The 15921-nt window shown below is 40.6% G+C and overlaps 1 protein-coding gene across 2 annotated transcripts; it reads left to right on the forward strand.

Moving 5' to 3' along the window:
- Positions 1-301: 301 nt before the first annotated feature.
- Positions 302-11052, forward strand: mindy4 (MINDY lysine 48 deubiquitinase 4). 2 transcript variants are annotated; one of them, XM_036942469.1, is made up of 18 exons: positions 302-883; positions 1233-1352; positions 1457-1578; positions 1771-2044; positions 2305-2567; positions 2677-2732; positions 2848-2960; positions 3179-3295; positions 3697-3785; positions 4130-4231; positions 4512-4575; positions 5186-5251; positions 5410-5477; positions 5576-5639; positions 7504-7665; positions 8061-8238; positions 8498-8582; positions 9901-11052. In XM_036942469.1, the coding sequence occupies exons 1-18, from the start codon at positions 812-814 to the stop codon at positions 9947-9949; spliced, it is 2064 nt and encodes a 687-aa protein (XP_036798364.1). In that variant the 5' UTR covers positions 302-811; the 3' UTR covers positions 9950-11052. The 2 variants fall into 2 exon arrangements, with proteins under 2 accessions (XP_036798364.1, XP_036798332.1); XM_036942437.1 differs by having other exon boundaries at positions 304-883; positions 1457-1680.
- Positions 11053-15921: the final 4869 nt, after the last annotated feature.

Below are 15921 nucleotides of genomic sequence, written 5' to 3' on the forward strand. Positions count from 1 at the left end.
GTGGATCTTCGAAGCAGGGTGCCTATCAAGGGTGTTATCTCTGGGTTGACACTGTAAGTAAATTCAAAGGATATACAGTACCAGTCAAAAGTTTGAACACCTACTCATTCATGTTTTTTAAAATAATTTTTATATTTATTTTTAAACTATTTTCTACATTGTAGAATAATAGAGAATACATAAAAACTATGAAATAACACATGGATTCATGTAGTAACCAAAAAAGTGTTAAAAAAAATCAAAATATCCTGTCCTGTTAAGGTGAAGGAGACGGAGATGGCAAGAATAAGGGCTGTCCAGCATGTCTCCTATCCGGAGGGGTTGAGAAGAGTGTAAGAAAGGAGTGAAGTTGAAGTAAGACACAAGATGGTTCCTTGTCAACAGAGGGATCCTGACATGTTGCAAGAAGGTGGACGTATTACTTTGGTTATCAACTGCACAGCGCAAACATCTTAGAAAATAGGCGGCATTGTGAGTGTGGCTGAGCGTTTTTTGGGATTCAGGGACTTCTGCAGAGGCATTACCTTACAAGGAATACTGTCGATGAATGAACCGCCTCCCGTTACAGTAGGTGGCGGCAATACACCAATAGGTATAGTCTGCCATAAAACATTGAAGAAGAAGAAGAAGAGCGGAAGCAAGGATGCATGACGCACGACGAAGCCTCTCTTGGCCCAGCAACACGCATGCACTGTAACCATAGAAACAGACCATACTGTTAATTATTATGGTTGTTCTATACTGTGCTGTATGTAGCCTGCCGCTAGCTGGTTAGGTAGCTAACATTTTTTTGTGGGGGAATTTGTCGTTGATGCCACAAGTTATGGTTGTACGAGTAGAAGAAGTTGCTGCATCGCTTGTGCGGGAATTTCTCAGTCGGAAGGTAGGTGGAGAGCTGTTCACATTTGTAATTGGAATAAAATGCAAACGCTATCTTTCAGCTGGCTAGACTGGCTGAGTAACGTTACTAACGTAAAGCTACAGTAGAACGCACTACCGTTCAATCTGTGATGGTAAAGATGTTCTTTCAGACAGAGAACATTAACACAGATCTTTTACATTAACGTAGCATTATTAGTAACAACTTGAAGTCAGTTCAGCGTATTGATATAATCTTGGATGTTTTAACTTTACGTTAGCTATACCTTACAGGTAGCAAACGTTACATTTCGCTAGCTAGTCTGATTGTGTTACAGGCTAAGTCAATGTTTGTTTACCTGCACACACTACAGGGACTCAAGAGAACGATTGCCTGCATGGATGAAGAGCATCCCCGTACAGATGCCAGCATCAACAATAGATCCGATCTGCGACAAATTCTTCATTTGGAAGGTCTATATAAAAAGAACAAGGTAGCCTAATCAAAGAAGAGGCAGATGAGTTTGAATGCATTGAAAGTAAAGTGCCCCAGCTTTCATTTGTTAACACACAGATGCTTGTTATGTTTTCGTGATAGGCCCAAAACTGTCCCCTGAAATCAATGTTGGAAATCATTGTAAGACATCACATTGAAGGACATAAAGAGGACAGGCCAGGCTTCAACAGTGACGTCATCCAGACCGTATCAACTACACAGAAGTTGGTGACAAAGTCTCCAATATTGACACCAACAGTGTATGACCAAAGCAGGGCAGAAGATAACACTACTGGATTTATTTTCAACAAAACTGACATGTCAAGGTTTTCATCATAATCATCTAAATATGATTCATGTCAGGTTATTTTCAAAAGGCTTGTTTTGATGTGTATTGTGAATTATTTCTGTTCCAGGTCACTTTCAGAGGTTGTCTGTCCACCTCATGGTACATTGTCATCATTTGAAGTGTCAGATACTCCCCAGAGAAGTTTCTGGAGCCATAGCCTTTCCTCAGAGGGCCAGCAGGACCGACAGCCTGTACCCTTCTCCCTAGACAATGACAGCACCGCTAAAAGGGAGTCCTTTTCAGACAAAAACACAGTCGTCACCACAGAGAGTACTCATAAGAACAAAACAAGTCGCCTCAGACGAGGCATGATGGCAGGTCCCATAGCTAGTTCCCCCCAGGTACAGTTTGACTCAATGAAACTGGTGTCGTATTCATTCGTACACACTGTAGTAAAACACTTCTCAATGTATTTAAATGTTTTGGGACAAGCTCAGATCGCTGTTTGGTGCGGAATGAATACGACCCTGTATTGTTATGAGAGATGTTATATTCATAGTAATGGATACAAGATCTTCACTAAGCTGACTCTTGTGGTACATACAAATGAACAGCTCGCTTTGTTCCCTTATTTGGTGATGTGAATTGTGTTCTCTCTAAGGAATCGAATAGAAAACGTCAGACTCGACGGTTGGGAGGCCCTAATCTTCTCCTGGCAAATAATGAAAACCACAAAAACATCAGTGATGGGCCTCTGTTGACTACTGTCCAGTCACAGAGAATGGTTAAAGGGTTGACAGAGCTCTCCACTGCTGACCCTGTGAGAGAAAGCCAACAGACGCGGCGCAGCACACTGGGAAAAGGATTTGATGAAGATGGCTATGGGTTTGAGAGAGTAGGAAAAGACAAGCACAAGACCAGCAGGTAAGTAGATTTGAGTTTCCTTCAACCATTTTACTGACTAGGGAATTTCTGATTTCTTACTGTAACCTATTTAATATATATTTATTTTATTGATGTATATTTTTTTTAGAACAAAGTCAATGACCAATCAAAATGTTGATCTGGACATGTCGGAGATGATTTTGGGTAATTATTACATTTAATCAAGCTGAATGCAACATTCACTCAATGTCTATAATTATTATCATTATGACTCCTCTTTTGCAGTATTGCATGACATGGACCATGTACTTTGTTGCAGATGACATTGATGATGATGAGGAGTTGCGTGAGCTCTCCAGAGTGTCCTGCCACTCCTCCAGTTTGCCTCCAACCACTTCTGATAGTCAACCCATGGACCAGCATACTGCCATTGTACGTTTTTAGATGTGTCAAACTCTTTCCAAGGAGGGCCGACACTAGGCCCTCCTTGGATTGAGTTGAAATGGGGCACTCCGTGAATGAAAAGTAGTGCACTATATAGGGAATAAGGTGCCATTTGTGAATCCGCCATGATTACTGAAGCTCAGATATTTTGCCTGGTTTGAGTTCAAATGCTGTGATGTCCTGTGATGTCTGTGTGTTTTTACCAGGCCCTGAAAGAGCTCATCCTTGGCTCCAGCACCAGTTGTTTCAGTGCCGAGTGGAGGAGTCAGAGTTTCACTTTCTCCGATGCACCTGATCTGAGATATGGGCTGGTTCAGAAGAAGGTAGGATCAATACACCTGATCTGAGATATGGGCTTGTTCAGAAGAAGGTAGGATCAATACACCTGATCTGAGATATGGTCTTGTTCAGAAGAAGGTAGGATCAATACACCTGATCTGAGATATGGTCTTGTTCAGAAGAAGGTAGGATCAATACACCTGATCTGAGATATGGTCTTGTTCAGAAGAAGGTAGGATTGGATCATCTTTGAAATGCTGTTTGAAATGCTGTCAAAAGTTGTGAATTATGTAGGGAATAGGGTGCCAATTTGGGATGCATTTAGGCTCTAGAGCTCCATCCCTTGGAACAAATCATTATAATCATGATAATATTGGTTATCTTGGTTGTTATGTTTAGGTGTATGGTCATGTAATTTAGAAATGTCACTGTATTGACTTTCCAGGGTGGTCCTTGTGGAGTTCTGGCTTCAGTCCAGGCTTGTATTCTGCAGAAACTTCTATTTGAGGGGACCGGCAGCGACGCAGGGCACCAGTAAGCACAGCATTCATTCATGTTTCTCTGTCAGATTGCCCACATGTACTAGGCTGTGTCCCAAATTGCATCCTATTCCAGATTTAGTGCACTACTTTAGGCCAGGGCCCACATGGCTCTGGTCAAATGTAGTGCACTATATCAGGAATAGGGTGCCATTTGTGACGCAGTCTTTATTATGAGAAATTAAATGTTCTTCACAAACCATTAATTCACATCAATGAGTGCTTTCTTGATTTACATCAGTGAGTATTAAGTAATGGAACGTTCTGTAAGTTCCAGTGTTTAATTCCGTCTTGACTTCAGATGACTTCCATTGACTTCACATGGCATTTCGTCACCAGAAAATTAAGACCCTCTGGTGCTGTGAGAACAAAGTGCCTCACTTTAGCCACTGCTGAGATCCTGTGGAGGGCTGGGGAGGGGAAAAAAGCCACCATCGCCATGTAAGTTATAAACTCTCTCTGTTCCTTGTTGGGATCTAGCCAGCAGAATCAAAACCACTTTGTAGAGAATGTCAACATGAAAATACAGGGTCGTATTCACTAGGCAGAAAACGGACTGAAACAAGGAGGGACTACCCAAACTTGTCCAATAAGAAACCCTTGTTTTCCGTTGCAAAATGTTTTGGTACGGTGTGCACAAATTAATACTACCCTTGTTTTAAAAGATGTAAGCCAAGGTTATCCTATTATAAACCTTTCTGTTACAAATGTTGTCTTGCAGAACATCAGGAAGAAATCATTTCACCCCTATAGGACACCATAGATCTGAAGGAGTACTAGAAAAGGTACAGTAATGTTAGGGATAGTCTCTACCCTCGTCATCTATTTTTTGCCCTTATTTTAGCAATGACCTGGGGAATAGTTACAGGGGAGAGGAGGGGGGATGAATGAGCCAATTGGAATCTGGGGATGATTAGGTGGCCATCATGGTATGAGGGCCAGATTGGGAATTTAGCCAGGACACCAGGATTAAAACCCCTACTCAGCAATGGGATCTTTAGTGACCACAGAAAGTCAGGACACCAGTTTAACGTCCCATCCGAAAGACGGCACCCTACACAGGTCAATGTCCCCAATCACTGCCCTGCGGCAGTGATTGGGGACAGGGTGGTGTCAGGGGGGGGGGTGTCAGACAGCATCTGGTCTCCCATCCAGGGACCGACCAGGACCAACCCTGCTTAGCTTCAGCCATCTACTGTACAGTATGTAGACAGTGTGTTTTTCTAGGAGAAATTATAACATTTTAAAACATTTACTCTAATCCAATTACATTATTATTGTTCCCAGATATCTATATAATGTGACCATCAGTTATGAACTAGGTTTGAGGATGAGGTTCATGATATCTTTGATGCAATTTGGACAAATGTCTTTCCTAAAACTCTTTTGTTGTAGATGACATGTATTGATGTTGACAATCTAAAGGACCTTCAGTTGCTTGTGGAACAGCATATTCAACAGGTGAGATTACTCTATATGTATTATGTGGTCAATATCCTTATGTGCCCATGTCAAATGCCAAAGCATGCACTCTTGTCTACTTTGAGGGTTTCGGTTAGATATTTCTGTTCGATTCTTTTTCTCACACTTGACTAAACTGGTGATTTCTTTCTTTGTAGTTTGAGTCGGGAGCCTTAGGGTGTATATTGCTCACCATCTCTGCTATTCTCTCCAGATCTATTGACCGGTACGATGGTAGTGTACATTCAACACATATGAACAGACAGAAAATGTATGCATGCCATATAAAGTAGCTGTTGTGATTCTGTTCCCCCTTTTCCTCAGGGTTAGAGAGGATATGGATGTCCCCAACACCACACTCATCGGAGCCCATGGCTACTGCACACAGGTATGTGTCAAATGGCACCTTATCTCCTGTATAGTGCACTATGTAGGGAATAGGGTATTATTTGGGCTCCTGAGTGGCACAGCGGTCTAAGGCACTGCATCTCAGTGCTAGAGGCGTCACTACGGACACCCTGGTTCAAATCCAGGCTGTATCACAACCGGCCGTGATTGGGAATCCCATAGGTTGGTGCACAATTGGCCCAGCGTCGTCCGGGTTATGCCAGTGTAGGCTGTCATTGTAAATAAGAATTTGTTCTTAACTGACTTGCCTAGTTAAATAAAGGTTACGTTTAAAAAATAAAAGAAAATTGGGATGCACTAGGTAGGCCACCAAAAACATAGCACTGTGCCAAGTAGAATCTCCAATTCTGTTGAAAGACACTCTTCAAATTCATCAATAGCTCTTTTGGATTAATCTTGGACAATGTGGTTTTGCTCATGGGGAATAATATTAGTAAAGGAGAAAAAAATAAGGTATTTCTGTTTTTTTTATAAATGAACAAACATTTCTGAAAACCTGTTTTCTCTTTGTCATTATGGGGTATTGTGTGTAGATTGATGAGGAAAATGTTTAATTTAATCCATTTTAGAATAAGGCTGTAACCTAAGAAAATGTGGGGTCTGAAGGCTTTCCGAATGCACTCTAAATGACTAAATGACCAAAGGTATGTGGACACCTAATCGTCCAACATGTCATTCCAAAATCCTGGGCATTAATATGGAGTTGGTCCCCCCTTTGCTGCTGTAACAGCCTCCACTCTCCTGGGAAGGCTTTCCACTAGATGTTGGAACATTGCTGCGGAGACTTGCTTCCATTCAGCCACGAGCATTAATGAGGTCTGACACTGATGTTGGGCGATTAGGCATGTCTTGCAGTCGGCATTCCAATTCATCCCAAAGGTGTTCGATTGGGGCTGAGGTCAGGGATCTGTGTAGGCCAGTCACGTTTTTCCAGACCAATCTCAACAAACCATTTCTGTATGGATCTCGCTTTGTACACGGTGGCATTCTCATGCTGAAACAGGAAAGGGCCTTCCCCAAACTGTTGCCACAAAGTTGGAAGCACAGAATCGTCTGGAACCAAGGGGCGTAGCCCGAACCATGAAAAACAGCCCCAGACCATTATTTCTCTTCCACCAAACTTTACAGTTGGCACTATGCATTCAGGCACGTAGCATTCTCCTGGCCTCCGCCAAATCGTGATTCATCACTCCAGAGAACGCTTTTCTACTGCTTCAGAGTCCAATGGCGGCGAACTTTACGCAATGCCAGGCAACTCTTTGCATTGCGTATGGTGATCTTAGGCTTGTGTGGCTGCTCGGTTATGGAAACCCAATTCATGAAGCTCCTGACGAGCAGTTATTGTGCTGATTTTGCTATCAGAGGCAGTTTGGAACTCGGTAGTGAGTGTTGCATCCAAGGACAGACAATTTTTACGAGCTTCAGCACTCAGCGGTCCCCTTCTGTGAGCTTGTGTGGACTACCACTTTTTGGTTGAGCCGTTGTTGCTCCTAGACATTCACATTTTACAATAACAGCACTTACAGTTGACCGGGGCAGCTCTAATTTTACGAACTGACTTGTTGGAAAGGTAGCATCCTATGATGGTGCCATGTTGAAAATCACTGAGCTCTTTAGTAAGGCCATTCTACTGCCATTGTTTGCATATGGAGATTGCATGGCTGTGTAATGTATTTTATACACCTGTCAGTAATGCGTGTGGCTGAACTACCCGAATCCACTAATTTGAAGGGTTGTTCACATACTGCTGGGTATATAGTGTATTACGTTATACTGTATGTTTACTGTATGAATTTAAACATAATCCACCCTGACATTTATTTGTGTTTATTATTATTCCTTAGGAGCTTGTCAATTTATTGCTGTGTGGACAGGCTGTGTCCAATGTCTTCAACAACAATATGGAGCTGGATTCAGGCAATGGAAACCTGACCCTTCTCAAGGGAATAAGATGTCGCAGTGACATTGGACTGCTGTCCTTATTTGAACATTATAATATATGCAAGGTAAAAACACATGGTTACATGACACATCACATGTGTCCCAAATGGAACCCTATTCCCTATATAGTGCACTACTTTTGATTGTAACCCTATGGATCATGGTTAAAGGTAGATCACTATAAAGGGAATAGGGAGGGTTCTTTTTGGGATGCAGACATCTGTTAAAATAGCCCAAAAATATTACAGATTGATTAAAAAGGCACAATCTTCCTGCACTATTTTAGAACCGGAAGTAACTAGTTAGCTAGTAACATGTGCAGCACAGAGAAACACTAACCAACAATGCATATTTTAGTCAACTCTTTTTGACTCAATCGATGTCTACACTCAACCAAGACGCTCTATTTCCAGATACCTTTTGTTTCTAATGATCATGTATGGTTTGATACATTTTGAAGGTTGGCTCCAACCTGAAGACTCCCAAGTTCCCTATCTGGGTGGTGTGCAGCGAGAGCCATTTCAGCGTGCTCTTTGGTGTGCAGGAGCTGCTGAGTGACCAGTGTGTGATCGGGGAGTTTGACCTGTACTACTACGACGGCCTAGCCAACCAGCAGGAGGAAATCTGCCTAACTGTCTGTACGTATGGATCACCGATGATGATGATCTGGGTTGGTTTGATCTGCTAGAGAACTCAACACAGATACATCCCTTTCCTATGTACTGTAGCTATTTGGGTAACTGTTATTGATGTGAAATGATCAGGCTCTATTCATTCATCTCACGTATCACTCGTATGTATTTCACTTGAAAAATTAATGACTTACAGCGCTAATCATAAGTTAATATCAAGTTAGTGTTCCTCATGAAGAGTTTGTATTCTGGTATTTATGTCCAGTTGTAGGTACCTCAGGAATATCTGCTGGCTGCCAAGGTGTGGACACCGATCTCATTCCTCCTCTTGAACACTGTATACGGACCAAGTGAGTCAGTTCATTTTTCTAGTTCAAACATGCATTAAAACCCCCTAGAGTCTATTGATGCACCGGTGCTTAAATATAAGTAACATAATAAAATCATTCCCATCAAAATCCATCAGTTTATGCTAGTGACTTGTCTGAAGGTAACCAGTACTGGATAAAAGAGATGTATGGAGCTTAGTTTTATGCCTACTCCCAAAAAAGTGTTTAAATATGTGTAAAAAATGTGTGTGTGCGTGTGTGTGTGTATATATCTGTTAAAATAGCACAAAAATATTACAGATTGTGCCTTTTTATATATATATATCTTTATTTTTTTCCTGTTTTTTTTATTTTTAATATCTCCTATATATAGGACAGACACTTATTTTTGGACTGTCATTTTTGCCGTTTATGAATGTGCTAGTCAATGCGTTTCTGTGGGCTATAGTAATAAAGACCAAATTCAATATGTTTTCAAATGTTTTTATTTATCTTTTTTTTTATATACCTAAAGGGGTCCAAAATAGCTAAATAATCCATGATATGACCATCTTAAAACCTTTCCATACGTTAGCTTGAACCACTTCACTTGATTGATTGTAATTGCACTAGGATTAAATTTGTATGTACTTTTATGTAAAGTGTCCTTGGGTATCTTGAAATGCCCCTGACAAATAAAACTGTGTTATCATTGTAGGATCTATACTGAGTATACCAAACATTAGGAACACCTTCCTAATATTGAGTTGCACCCCATGTTGACTCCAATGCTTCCCACAGTTGTCACGTTGGCTGGATGTCCTTTGGGTGGTGGACTGTTCTTGATACACGGGAAACTGTTGAGAGTGAAAAACCCAGCAGCGCTGCAGTTCATGACACATACCGGTGCGCCTGACACCTACTACCATACCCTGTTCAAAGGCACTTTAAGTCTTGTCCGGCCCATTCACCCTCTGAATGGCACACATACACAATCCATGTCTCAATTGTCTCAAGGTTTAAAAATCCTTCTTTAACCCAGTCTCCTCCCCTTCATCTACACGGATTGAAGTGGATTTAACAAGTGACATCAGTAATGGATGATAGCTTTCACCTGGATTCATGTCATGGAAAGAGCAGGTGTTCATAATGTTTTGTGTACTCAGTGTATAATGCTGCCTATTTATATTGCAAGTGATACTTTGAATAACATTTGTAGTACAATGTTTTTATTGTACCGTATGTACATTTTAGTCATTTAGCAGACAGTCTTATCCAGAGCGACTTAAAATTATATCAACATTTGCATGCATTTACCATAGTCCACTCTTTGACTGTTTATTGTGTTTTGTTTTCCTAGATGGAAAGATGCCATTGTCAATTGGAATGACACCGAGCCCATACTTTGACTGGCTAGTGGATAGAAGGTGATGACTGTAGAAGAGACTGGGCCTACCCCATGGCTGAAGACACAAAATATACTGCTTTCTTATTGCAAAATATGCAATTTAGCAAACACGTTTATCCAAAGCGACTTATAGCAGCCATGCATGCATTACAGATTAAATAGATTTACTTACAATAGCTGTGCATGGGTAAAATCACTGGGGAAGCCAAGCCCCCCCCCCCCCCCCCCCCCCAAAGCCATATTACAACTTACTGTGTGTGTTGTGATAACTGCGTTGTTTGCTCTAGAACCTGTTAGTTCATATGCCTTGCCACTGTGATATATAGGCCTAAGGACGAGACAGTAAGAAGACATAGTGGCAGAATAAATTCAACCACACCTTTGTTTAGTCACAAAACCGGAGAGAAACCTCTGTCTGGTGAAGTCCACAAATCATATTGCATGTAGCAAACAGTTATATGACCTACAGCATAATCAAGCAAGTTAATGTTTCTGACATTTTACTAAACAACTATTGATTTAGAACCACAGAGAGTTAACATAAGGAGCTGCCTCCACTATTCCAGGCACCATTTCTACTTCAACATTTCAACATCATCAACTCAAATCCCCTATGCTTGGTCTAATACAGTGACAACTAAAAGATACCAAAAACGATTTGGTCCAATCAACGTAAGCTAAATGTGATGTGGCTGTCCATGGTTCTGCTTTGTCTCTCTGTGTGTGTGCGCATTCGTGCAAGTAGAATTAACATGTTGACTCACCCTACTTGTAGAGAAACGCCAATGCCATCATCTCCTTTCATGTCGATGAAATGGTCTATGACTCTGTCATTCAGTACACACTTTTAGTTTTTGCTGTCCTAGGCTACCTGGCTAAAATGCTTGCTAGCTAGCTTAACTTACTTTCATGGGCAACAATGCGCCAGGCCAGCTAGTTAACATTAGTCTACTACGTCTAGCTACATATTGAACTTCCATCATCTCAGGCCAGGGGCACAATGTATGAATTAATGGTTGGATCATTATCACCATTATAATCATTGGCCCGTACGGAGAATTAAAGCTGCATTGTATAACTTTTTGGGCATCCCAACCAAATTCACATAGAAATGGGAGTTATAGATCTATCATTCTCATTGAAATCAAGTCTTAAGAAGTGGTAGATCTGTTCTATGCGCACATTTTTTTATGCTTCCTGGTCTTAAGTTTGGTTTTTGTGTCTCTTACTTTCGGTTTTGTACACCAGCTTCAAATACCTGAAAATATTTTTGGTTATGGAAAATATATTTCACAGCGGTTTAGATGGTATAATGATCCGATACACTATTCTTGCTTGTTTTGTCACATAAACTGAAATTAGGTCAACTATTAGACTTTTAACAACCTGGAAATGGCAGAGCGATTTCTGCATAGTGCATCTTTAAATAAAACCACAAATCCAAATCCCTATCTCCATCCATGGCTAATTTAGGAAAGGGACCAATTTACCTAACTAGCTAGCTAGCCACCGGAGGACAACAACATAACGAGATGCAACAATTCAGCAATTCAATATTAGGAAGGTATTGTTAAAGTTGCACTATGCAAAAATCGCTCCGCCATTTCCTGTTTGATAATTCTAATAGTTAATCTACTTTTAATCTATGAGACAAAATAAGATGGTACAGTGTAGAGAATCATTGTACCGTCTAAACCACTGTGAAATATATTTTACATAACCCCAAATATTTTATTTTCAGGTGTTTTGAAGCTGGCGTACAAAACCAGAAGTAAACAATGCAAAAATAAAAGTTAAGAATGGAAAGCATAGAAGCATAGACTTGTTGTCAAGTTGAATGATTGTATAAAACAGGGTTCTCCAACCCTGTTCCTGGAGAGCTTCCATCCTGTCGATTTTTGTTCTAACCCGGTTCCTGGAGAGCTTCCATCCTGTCGATTTTTGTTCCAACTCTGTTCCCGGAGTGCTTCCATCCTGTCGATTTTCTCTCCAACCCTAATCTAGCACACCTGAATCGGGTTAGAGTGAAATGGGGTTGCTCTCCAGGAACAGGGTTGGAGACCCATGGTATAAAATGTATTATTTGTATGAATATTATTGTATTTCATCAACAACCACATGTGTTGACACGATCATGGAGGCCGTTTTGTACATGTAATTTATTTTTTAATCATTTAGCAGATGCTCTTATCCAGAGTGACTTACAGGATCAAGTAGGGTTAAGTGCCTTGCTCAAGGGCACATTGACAGGTTTTTCACCTAGTCCGCTCGGGGATTTGAACCTAGCGACTTTTCGGTTACTGGCACTTAACCACTAGGCTAGTCGCTGCCCCCAGGTAGCCTAATTGTTTTTGAATGTCTGAAGATGTTCTTTTAAGTGGTGCAGGAAATGTTGCTTCATACGTCTTAAAACAAGTCTTTACCTCATCATTTGTTACATGGACATGCCCAATATAAAGAGGAGTGCCTTGGATTTGTTGTAGCCTATGACATGCAGCTTTCATGACCATCAGTCTTAAAGGTAGAGTCAGCGGTTATTTCTGCAACAGCTAAGAGCATCTTGCATCTCGCTCTTCACAATATCATCTGTGCGGCTAGTGGCAATGTCATTTAGCTCACTCTACCTTTTAATGTATGACAATATCCATAAGGTATTATTCTATTTCAAACATTATTCTATTACATGCCGTATATACTACATATCTAACCATTTGATGTTATTTGTGAAATGGACTTGTGTATCTTTGACTATAAAACATTTTGGACTGTAGATGTTTTATTTGAATAGTCAGAGTTTTAAAATAATTTGTTTTATTAATTTAAAAGTTGTGGATCACCTGTACCTTGCCTTTTGTCTTCTGTGAATGACTGCACTTGGACACATGCAATGCCTTGATTGTCCACTTGCTGCCACTGTTGAGTTGTATATGGATCCTGAATGAAGTGAACATTGCTCACTCTTGATTTCCTTGACAGAAGAGAAGATATATGAAATGTTCATGTTTGCCAAATCAAAATCGAATAAAATTGTATTGGTCGCATGCACATATTTAGCAGATGTTATTGCGGGTATAGAAAAATGTGTTCCTAGCTCCAACAATGCAGTAATAATCTAACAATATACAACAATACACAAATCTAAAAATAAAATAATGGAATTAAGAAATATTAGGATGAGCAATTTTGGAGTGTGTGTGTGCGCGTGGGATGTATAGACATGAATGTTTTTATGAAGTTTATTTTTTCCATCAGAATATTCATTCAAGTGTTTTTTTACGTGAAGTAAAAAATTGTGTAACACCTGTAGTGCATCGACACTGCCTTTGGAAAGTATTCAGACCCCTTCCCCTTTTACACATTTTGTTACGTTACAACCTTATTCTAAAATGGATTAAATAAAGAATGATGAGAAACAATCTACTCAAAGTTTGGAACTACCAAGACTCTTCCTAGAGCTGTCCAGCCAGCCAAACTGAGCAATCAGGGGAGAATGGCCTTGGTCAGGGAGGTGACCAATAACCTGATGGTGACTCTTGACAGAGCTCCAGAGTTCCTCTGTGGACACTCCACCAATCAGGCCTTTCTGGTAGAGTGGTCAGACCGAAGCCACTCCTCAGTAAAAGGCACATGACAGCCCGGTTGGAGTTGGCCACAAGGCAACTGAAAGACTCAGACCATGAAAAACAAGATTCTCTGGTCTGATGAAACCAAGATTGAACTCCTTGGCCTGAATGCCAACTGTCACATCTGGAGGAAACCTGGCACCATCCCTATTGTGAAGCATGGTGGCATCATGCTGTTGGGAAGTTTTTCAGCAGCAGGGACTTGGAGTCAGGGTTGAGGAAATGATGAACAGAGCTTGAGAGGATCTGCAGAGAAGAATGGGACAAACTCCCCCAAGCTTGTAGCGTCTTACAGAAGAAGACTCAAGGTTGTAATCGCTGCCAAAGGTGCTTCAACAAGTACTGAGTATATGAATACTTGTGTAAATGTAATATTTCAGTTACATTTTTAAAATAAATTTGCAAAAAAATCTTAACCTGTTTTTGCTTTGTCATTTGTCATGTGTGTAGATTGATGAGGGGAAATAAACTATTTAATCAATTTTAGAATAAGACTTATGTAACAAAATGTAGAAAAAGTAAAGGGGTCTAAATACTTTCCGAATGCACTGTATGTAGTTATTGTCAAGATAAGGAGCAAATAGTGGCACCACAACCAAATACAACAATATTTATGAATGTTGTGTTTCTTTCTCCATTTCGCAAGAACAATGCACAAAGGTTGAGCCCGGTTTTATTCCAATCTGATTGAATGGAAGTAAATCGCAGCTTCCCCAATCAGTTTACCACTGGCCATCTGTTGCTATGTATTTGAAGCTTGAGTGATTGCAGAAACATCTCCACCCACTCATGATAACGTTACATACTATTTGAGCATGAGCCTCTAGCCGAGGCCAAACATTTTATTTCATTGTTTTGGCTAGATTCGATTTATCCTTAACTTAGGGTCATAGTCATAGTGTTATTGAATTGCCAATGTGAGAGTGATGACTTGGTATTTTGGGCATTTTTGTAAACAATACTTTCACCTTAGCCTACATGGTTGCTTTTCCCAAATCCCTTTAAATGCATTTTCACACAGTAAATTAACATTTATTTGGGTAGCACTTTATTATAACTCGCCGTAATAAAGCATTTATAATGGGATTAGTAAATAGTTTATTCATAATGTATTAATAATTACTAAGATAGGTTCAACGATGAGACAGCCTATAGGGAGGAGGTCAGAGACCTTACTGTGTGGTGCAAGGACAACAACCTCTCCCTCAACGTGATCAAGACAAAGGAGATGATTGTGGACTACAGGAAAAGGAGGACCGAGCACGCCCCCATTCTCATCGAAGGGATTATAGTGGAGCAGGTTGAGAGCTTCAAGCTCCTTGGCGTCCACATCACCAACAAACTTACATGGTCCAAGCACACCAAGACAGTTGTGAAGAGGGCAGGACAAAACCTATTCCCTCTCAGGAGACTGAAAAGATTTGGCATGGGTCCTCAGATCCTCAAATGGTTTTACAGCTGCAGCATCGAGAGCATCCTGACGGGTTGCATCACTGCCTGGTATGGCAACTGCTCGGCCTCCGACCGCAAGGCACTACAGAAGGTAGTGCAGACGGTGCAGTACATCACCGGGGCCAAACTTCCTGCCATCCAGGACCTCTATACCAGGCGGTGTCATAGGAAGGCTCTAACAATTGTTGACGACTCCAGCCACCCTAGTCATAGACTGTTCTCTCTGCTACCGCATGGCGAGCGTTCCCAGAGCACCAAGTCTAGGTCCAAGAGACTTCTTAACAGCTTCTACCTCCAAGCCATAAGACTCGTGGACAGCTAATCAAATGGCTACCCAGACTATTTGCATTTTTAGGCATTTTCTTAAAACTGAATTGTTGGTTAAGGACTTGTGAGTAAGCATTTCACAGTAAGGTCACCTGTCATACTTGGAGAATGTGACAAATAAAATTAGATTTTATTTAATCTTATAAACCTGAAGGTCTCAAAATGGCCCCTATAACATATGCATGGTTAAAGAATACACACACAACACAGAATGTTATTAAAGGAAATATATTGAAAATTTTGTTCACAAAAACTGTTGTGAAACAACTGTTACAAAGGACTTGAGGAAGAGCTGTAATGTGAATGTTCTGCTATAGTTGTCAACTTGGCAAATATTATTTGATCATAAAACATGGAGATGTAGACTACACACAACAGCTGGTCGGACCGGACAGTTGTTCTCTAGTGGATTTGAATTGTTTAAGGATTTGTATTCTTTCATTATTGAGTGCATTTGGAATGTTTTCAGTCCTTTTGACTTTTTCCACGTTTAGTTACGTTACAGCCTTATTCTAAAATGGATGAAATTGTTTTTTTCCCCATCATCAATCTACACACATTACCCCATAAT

Source organism: Oncorhynchus mykiss, chromosome 1 (assembly GCF_013265735.2).
Source record: "Oncorhynchus mykiss isolate Arlee chromosome 1, USDA_OmykA_1.1, whole genome shotgun sequence".
NCBI lineage: Eukaryota > Metazoa > Chordata > Actinopteri > Salmoniformes > Salmonidae > Oncorhynchus > Oncorhynchus mykiss.